Raw genomic sequence first — 8,784 nt, 5'->3', positions numbered from 1 at the left:
AGACATAGTAGAACACAAGAAAGCACAGAGAATAGCATGGCTGGGATATTTTTCAAAGATGCAGGGCGACAAAGAAGTGAAGAAAATTGCAGAATGGATACTTTAGGGACGTTAGAACATCTGATGCACGAAACTATCTGGCAACGTATTGTGAAGTGAGTTAAAGTCCTCAAAGAATAAGTCAGGTTTCAGTTTGAAAATATTTTTGCAGAAAGACCCACGTATCTGGTTGCAATAAAATTTAAGTTTTAGTTTCGTAATAAATTTAATTAAAGTATCCTCTTTTTAATGCAAAAAGCCGTTTTGAAATTTGTTTCAAATTTTGCAATTTTCGCCGATTAAATTATTAAAATTCGTATAAAATCTATTTCTTGGAATATGAGTATGAAAATTTCTCAAAGTGTTAATAAAAGTGTCCTCTTTCCAATGAACCAACCCATTTTGAAAAATATATTTTAGTTTTTGAGAAAACAATATTTGAAGTTTTGATAAAATTTTCGATGTTACAATTTTCATCGATAACTTTCAAAATTCGCTATAAAATTAATTTCTTGAAGGATCCTTCTGGAAATATCGCCAATTATTAATTATAGTATCCTCTTTTTAATGCAAAAAGCCGTTTTGAAAAATCGCTTTTAGTTTTTAAGAAATAAATTTTTGAAATTTTTTTCAAATTTTGCAATTTTCGCCGATTAAATTATTAAAATTCATATAAAATCTATTTCTTGGAATATGAGTATGAAAATTTCCCAAAGTGTTAATAAAAGTGTCCTCTTTCCAATGAACCAACCCATTTTGAAAAATATATTTTAGTTTTTGAGAAAACAATATTTGAAGTTTTGATAAAATTTTCGATGTTACAATTTTCATCGATAACTTTCAAAATTCGCTATAAAATTAATTTCTTGAAGGATCCTTCTGGAAATATCGCCAATTATTAATTATAGTATCCTCTTTTTAATGCAAAAAGCCGTTTTGAAAAATCACTTTTAGTTCTTGAGAAATAAATTTTTAAAATAATCGATAATTTTTCAGAATTATGTAATTTTGGCCGATTAAATTTTAATAATTCGTTTAAAATCGATCTTTTGGAATATGTGTATGAAAATTTCTCAAAGTGTTAATAAAAGTGTCCTCTTTCTAATGAACCAAGCCGTTTTGAAAAATAACTTTTAGTTTTTGAGAAAACAATATTTGAAGTTTTGATAAAATTTTCGATATTACCGATAATTTTCAAAATTGGCTATAAAATTAATTTCTTGAAGGATCCTTCTGGAAATATCACCAATTATTAATTATAGTATCCTCTTTTTAATGCAAAAAGCCGTTTTGAAAAATAACTTTTAGTTTTTGAGAAAACAATATTTGAAGTTTTGATAAGATTTTCATTGTTGCAATTTTCATCGATAACTTTCAAAATTCGCTATAAATTTCATTTTTTGAAGGATCCTTGTGGAGATATCAACAATTATTAATTAAAGTATCCTCTTTTTAATACAATAAACCGTTTTGAAAAATCGCTTTTAGTTTTTAAGAAATAAATTTTGAAATTTTTTTCAAATTTTGCAATTTTCGCCGATTAAGTTATTAAAATCCGTATAAAATCTATTTCTTGGAATATGAGTATGAAAATTTCTCAAAGTGATAATAAAAGTGTCCTCTTTCCAATGAACAAACGCGTTTTGAAAAATAACTTTTAGTTTTTGAGAAAACAATATTTGAAATTTTGATAAAATTTGAACGAGTACAAAGTTTCATATATTTGGGAGGTAGAGAACTCAAGATCTACCGCACAAATTATAAGACCAAGAATAACTAATAGATGTGAAGCTTGGATCATGGAGGAGATAAAAATAAATCAAGAGTCTGGAATATAGAGAATAAGAATGAACAAAATATTGGATCAACTCTACTACAGACATAGTAGAACACAAGAAAGCACAGAGAATAGCATGGCTGGGACATTTAGCAAAGATGCAGGGCGACAAAAAAGTGAAGAAAATTGTAGAATGGATACTTTAGAGACGTTAGAACATCTGGTGCACGAAACTTGAAGCATGCTGCGCTTGGTAGATCATAATGGCAATTGATATTGTGAAGTGAGTTAAAGTCCTCAAAGAATAAGTCAGATTTCGGTTTGAAAATATGTTTGCAGAGAGAGTAATAAATTTGGAAATCATTTTGAACAATGATTCAAGTACTAAATTACGTAGAGATTCATATTTAAACTTTATGTCACATTGCAGAAAAATTCAATATCTAATTTCCAGAATATCTCAGCTTTACATTGAAAAAACAATTTTAGAAACTAAGTTGAAGGGTTATTTAAGGTCCTAAATTCATAGAGACTCAAGTTTTAGTTTAAAAATCTGCTACCAGAAAAAAAGTTATTTGGCAAAAAATTTTTGATCACAAAAAAACAAGAACACAAGTTTGATTTTAAATTGCAAAGATATTAATTTGGTTTTGATGTCTAAATCTGATGTGATAAGAAAAAACAAAGTAGAGATGTTATTACTCGCATCCAAAACCGTGTAAATTTGTGTACTTCTTTAATATGTGCAAGAACGCTACGTTTTATTAAGATTACATTTTTAAGCTAGAATTTTCAACATTTCCAAATTCCGATAACAATTTTTTTTGATTTCTTGCAAACTTTTGAAACGAAACGTTGAAAATACAGCGAAAGTTACGATCACAGTTGCATAGGTGTTGAAGAACAGTACTTATAATTTATTCGCACAAAGTCAAAAATCTACGTAATTTATTTTGGAGTCAATCATTTTTTGGCGTTACACTTGATACATTGCACTAGAGGTTTCGGTTGGATCTTGTTCTCTTGGACTTATTGGCTCAGTATCGGTGGGCTATTTTGTTGTACCCACCAATGGACTTGTACCATATCCCTGAGCGTTACAGGTTGGTAAGGCGAATGGATTCATCGATGCAAACGGTGAAGAAACTAAACCCATTCCTAGAAAAAAAAAATAAAAAAATGATTTGTTTACTTAACTAAATTAGGAGATGATCCATTACAACTCGCGTGCTACAACTTAATTTACCAAAAAAAAATGAAATCTTAGTCATTAATCAAAACTAGATCTTAATCAAATCTTTTCTTTTTTTTGCGTTTGAATTAGTTCAATCAATTAACTATTTAGAATGAATTTTGGGTGAGGTATAATTCGTGAAATTGGTTTAAAAAAGTTTTCAACGCGTCCGCTAGGGAAATGTACCTGCCCGATGTAAAACAGGGGGTTAAAAATAAAAGGGCGAAACTCTGGAAATGAAACAAGTGTGCGGGACGGGGGAAACGGTTGCAAAAAGAGAGGTTAAACGAGGCACAAAAGTGGCGCGTTGGAAACCGCTCTGTAGGGTCGGCAAAATCTACTTAGTTTTAAACGGGCGGCGTTTATGAAAACAAATGTAACGCAATTAAGCTGCCGCGTTACAATTAACCAGCAAAAATTACAAGACTTGTTCAACAATTACTTATTTTTTTTTGGGTGTGTAAATCAATTCGAGATATTCATAATCAAAGAAATTAATTATGTTTAAAATAACTTGGGAGAAATCTATACCGATCCGCCGATTTTAACGAACTATATCTCATTCGAAAGCTTAATTCTTGAAAAATATAAAAGTTGAAATGCCCGATTCGAAATCGTTTTCGAATTCTAATAAATCGCGAAAGTATAACGAAATTAACACAAAATGGCTTTTTTTGGGTAGTCGCAACTCGTGAACTAAGTACTTGATTATAAAGATCTATAAGTCGTTAGATTCGGCATAGTTTTATTTCTTGAAATCACAAAATGATTGATGGGTGATTATACAGAAACTATCATTTTTCACATGGTAATTTGAAAATAGTTTTTTTGTTCCAAATTTTGTTTTTTAATACACAAACACGAACTTTTGTTCAAAATGAACCTTGCAAAGTTCAAGATCAAACAGTTCAATTATTGTCTAGCCAGAATTGACTTGTTTTTGTAAAAACGATAAGCAGAGGAATGATTTTTTTATTTGATACGGCAAAATAATAGAATATTAGGCATAATATGTATATAAGTACGAAGGCTTTCACGGCTGGTGTGAATTAAACTAAGATTAGAACTAAAACTAGAACTAACACTAGAAACTTTCGGGTTTTGCCGTGCGTCTTTTAATAAAAGGTTTGACGTTTCGGATGCCATGTTGCAACCTTCTTCAGAAACTGGTTCGAAGTGACGAAGTCGCACGGCAAAACTCGAAAGTTTCTAGTGTTAGTTCTAGTTTTAGTTCTAATCTTAGTTTAACATAATATGTATGTTAAAACCAAAAATGAATAGGGAAAACTAAAATATAAACTTGCTTAAAACAAAAGAATATTCAATGCAATAACGAAAAAACGTTAACGTTTTACACTTGAACAAGCAGCTTCTTGATCTTCGTCAGAATAAACATCTTCAAACTGTAGCTTGTTTTGAACTTTTATGGAACCGCTGATACATCTGCTTAAAAGAGTGTCCTCATCATCACTAGACGTGTCACTAAAGATAGTTCATCATTAAGCCCAATTTTGTTGAATTTAAGGGAACCAATGAAGTATTTTTTATTGCCGTAAATTCATAAAAGTTTAATCTGATGCTACTTTCATAATCTTCTTTTTTATTTGGTGTACTTTCATTGTTCCTCTAAAAGTTTGTAGCAAAACATTCTTAAGTTTTTGGGACATTTCATTAATTTTGTCTGCATCAATCTGATAGTAAGTAATGTTTTGGCACAGGTTATTCAACATAGCTCCGATTGTGTCGCCCTCTCGACGTGCTACGTTTATTACCAACAAACTCGCAAAGTATCCACTGCGCATGACAGTACACAATCCGTCAACAATTTTTCGAAAGTCAGCAAATTGTAAAAACTATACCCAACCAGTACCCAACTAATCCTAAATTCTGATCGAACACACGACTGGTAGTCGAAAAAGTCAGAATTCGGGATTTATTTACTGCTCGAACACCGTTACCATACTGCGCATGCGTCTCCCAATTTGCAGACTGGTTTTGCCGCTGCTCGAACAAACCTATTGTAAATCAGGTTGCGGATTATCAGGAGGTATGTACAGTTCTGTTCAGATATAATGCGAAAAGAGCCGCTCGTAGAGGCATAAAATTGTACTAGAAACGACCTACGTTCACGACGCATTCAATCCAGGTTTTACCTGCTCTGTAGTAGGTTTGTTCCAACAAGCGGTCGGACTCGTCCGTTACTCGTCAAATGCAATCGCACATGTCAAGTAATGTCGTCACATTTCAGCGGATTTCATTGCATTATTTAACTGTGCGATTGCATTTGACGAGTCAAACCGCTGATTGGAACAAAGCTAGTGTTGTAAAAGTTCCGAACAGGCAAGCGGGGTGATGTGATTTATGACCAAGATGACTGAATCACAAACAAAAATTAAGAAAATAAATAAGTATAAGCAATCCATTTACTTTACACAATTCCTGTAGTAAATGAAAATAATTACTAATAATTACTGTATTACTTTGGTAATACGGTGGAACGATAAGTCGAACCTCAAAAGAAATGAAAATTATATATTGATAGTAAGTTATATATAAACTATATATTGAAATATATCGCAAACCATTTTCATATAATAAAAGCAAAAATCAATATAATAATAGTATATTATTCAACAAGCGTATGATGGGCGTTCGTGGCTGTTACCCACGAAGATGAAGATGTAATCTGAGTGGGTAACATCCATTATACGCAAATTGAATACTAAACTGTATCTACAACTATTTAATTTTGAAAAAAAAAATCAAAAAAATGGAAAAAAAATAAACTTGATAGACATTTCAGACATAACCTCAATGTAAGAAAGCTGTCATTTCTGTTAATATTTTATATGTCCACGACTACCTTATAATATATACCTTATGAATGAGTTTTCTAAAACAAAATGGTAGTCATTTTTCACGGAGTGAATAATAGCGGTGAATAATAATCATTATTCACGGGTAGCCATCTTGACCAGACTAATAATAATTATTTGAAACCTTAAAAGTTCAAAAAACGTCAATTTAATTCAATTTTTTAGGAGTTTCTAAATGTTTGACATTAAAAAAACCTAAACAAATTCCTTTTTTCGTACGATTTAAGCATAAATTAATTAATTTTCGTAAAGAAAACGACGTTTTATAAAACTGACACTTAATTTTGACAAATTGTTGTGAAGTTGGTTACAGTTAGTAACATTGAATTTGTGTCACATTGACGTTTAACCTTTATTCAAAAATTTATTTAGAAAATAAATTTATGGAATCAATTTCAATAGTCGTGGATAAAGTATAGTATTCTACTCGCATATAATGAGCTATTATTCACGAAGGTTAATTATGCCACTCGCTACGCTCGTGACATAAACTTAACCTTCGTGAATAATAGCCCTCATTATATGCTCATATAATAATATACTATTTTTGATTAGTAGGCCGTGTCAGAACTGTGGAATAATGGCTTCATTATTCAACACTTTGTCAGTCATGGGTAATGCGTGTCATTACCCGTCAAAAATCAATTGTATAACGAATAGATAATTCAATAGTTGTAGATAAAATATAATACTCCTATATAACAAAAAATATAATATATTATTATACATATAAAATATAATAAATATTATAATAATCTAATTGGGGAGAATTTTATAAGGTCCGTGATGCCATCAAATATTATCAGTATTTTGTATAATGGGTGATTATACAGAAACTATCATTTTTCACATGGTAATTTGAAAATAGTTTTTTTGTTCCAAATTTTGTTTTTTAATACACAAACACGAACTTTTGTTCAAAATGAACCTTGCAAAGTTCAAGATCAAACAGTTCAATTATTGTCTAGCCAGAATTGACTTGTTTTTGTAAAAACGATATGCAGAGGAATGACGAGATAAGCAGAGGAATGATTTTTTTATTTGATACGGCAAAATAATAGAATATTAGGCATAATATGTATGTTAAAACCAAAACAGTGAATAGGGAAAACTAAAATATAAACTTGCTTAAAACAAAAGAATATTCAATGCAATAACGAAAAAACGTTAACGTTTTACACTTGAACAAGCAGCTTCTTGATCTTCGTCAGAATAAACATCTTCAAACTGTAGCTTGTTTTGAACTTTTATGGAACCGCTGATATATCTGCTTAAAAGAGTGTCCTCATCATCCTATCCCGCCAGGTGCCCCCTTTCCGTGACCAGCTTCTAAATAGTTCCAAGTAAAATTTTTTACTTTTGGGTGCAATTTTGGCAACTCGATTGCTAGGAAATAAAACATGGTTTTATTACGGTATTGAGTCGACGGTGAGTCACTAATAAAGTGAAGCATATCAACTGTTGGGTAAGAGTTTGTTTGTTATTATTGGGTCTAAATGGCCGAGATATTATGTAGAAGCGATTCTGATAAAGTGCAAAAGCATTGTTGCTGTACCTCATCTTGTTTGGTATATACAACAGTATGTAGAGATATCTGTTTTCTTGATCCTCCGAAGTGGAATGCTTGTATCTCTTCTGCATATTTCATGTTGTAGTTTTCACTAAAATCCATGTGAATAACCGCCTCGGTAATTCGAAGATTCTCTTTAAGTTCTTTGAGTTGTTTGTACTGATGTAAGGATCTGCCTTTGTGCTTCAGAAATGGTATAATACTTTGTTTAAAATCAGCTATAATATCAGAAACCTGGCATTCAACTTTCTTTGATGTCTTTCTAACCTGCTTTTCGTTTTGTGATGTCTTGTCAACATACGTGCATTTTTGTGTCATCCATTTGAAGTAGTAACTGCGTTCCCTAGGGTTGTATTCACGGAATGATATTTGCATAGAAATCGCAATTCCCGTAAATAACATTATTCAAATTTTTCGTTACAACAAAAGCACAAAATGACTTCATTCAAGTTCTTTTTCGTAATGACATTGAGTCGAGTTAGAGACTGAATTAACAATAGAATATTGAAGCATACAGTACAACCGCAGGTATCTCTCAAAACCAAAATGATATCTACACCAAAATGAGTAACTAACATTAATGTCTGGATGACGAGCCTGAAACTTCCTATGTAAATTTAGCAAGGTATCATTGAAATACCTTTTCTGTTTAATTAGTCTATTTTTTGAACAATAGTCTTTCTTTTCTGGGCACAACCTACTATTTAGATCAGATTCTTGGCGTTCTCTAACTTATTTTTTTCATAAACAGTTCTTTTAGGTACCTGTACAATTTTTCTAATGTCATTTGTAACACGATACTTTCTTATAATGTTTCCTGTTAATACACTTTTAAACTTCTGTTTCTCTTTGTCACTGCTAAGTCTTTTGTAATTATCTTTAAGTTGATCACGAATCACTTCACCAAACAAAAGTCGTTTTCTAACGGCCCCGGTTTGTGAGGTATCCCTCATAATCTCAGTTACTCTTGTGTTGGAGGCATCTTTGCTTTATTTTCTTCACTTTTGATTCGAAGTCTATGATATTTAGTTTAGTATATTTAGCTTTTCTGTTTCTTGCAGCTCTTCGTTTTCCAGAAGAAACTTGGGGCGCATCTACTTGGTTGGCTTCATTTCCATCAGGAGAGGCGTGTTTTCTCTTACAAACTCGTCAATTTGCCGTTTCAACTTTTGTTTTTCTCGGTATTTTGCAGAACTTATACGCCATTGTTTTCTTTTCATTCACTGATCCCGTTTACTCATTTCACTGATGTGTAGTGCAGCCATACTTTATTTTCCTTTTTCCGTAA

At 31.4% G+C, this 8,784-nt stretch overlaps 1 protein-coding gene across 5 annotated transcripts in view; it reads right to left on the bottom strand.

The window, feature by feature from the left end:
• Nucleotides 1-1,315: 1,315 nt before the first annotated feature.
• LOC111418337 (EBF transcription factor knot) overlaps nt 1,316-8,784 on the bottom strand; it is a 122,055-nt gene continuing 114,586 nt past the window's right edge. For all 5 annotated transcript variants that reach the window (XM_023050851.2, XM_023050853.2, XM_023050852.2 and 2 more), the window contains exon 13: nt 1,316-2,974. In XM_023050851.2, coding sequence (XP_022906619.1) covers nt 2,868-2,974 — 107 coding nt within the window. In that variant the 3' untranslated portion in view covers nt 1,316-2,867. The remainder of the gene's footprint in view (nt 2,975-8,784) is intronic.

Source organism: Onthophagus taurus, chromosome 10 (genome assembly GCF_036711975.1).
Source record: "Onthophagus taurus isolate NC chromosome 10, IU_Otau_3.0, whole genome shotgun sequence".
Classification (NCBI taxonomy): domain Eukaryota; kingdom Metazoa; phylum Arthropoda; class Insecta; order Coleoptera; family Scarabaeidae; genus Onthophagus; species Onthophagus taurus.
The sequence above is the reverse complement of the archived record's forward strand: the minus strand, read 5'-3'. Positions and strand labels throughout refer to the sequence as shown.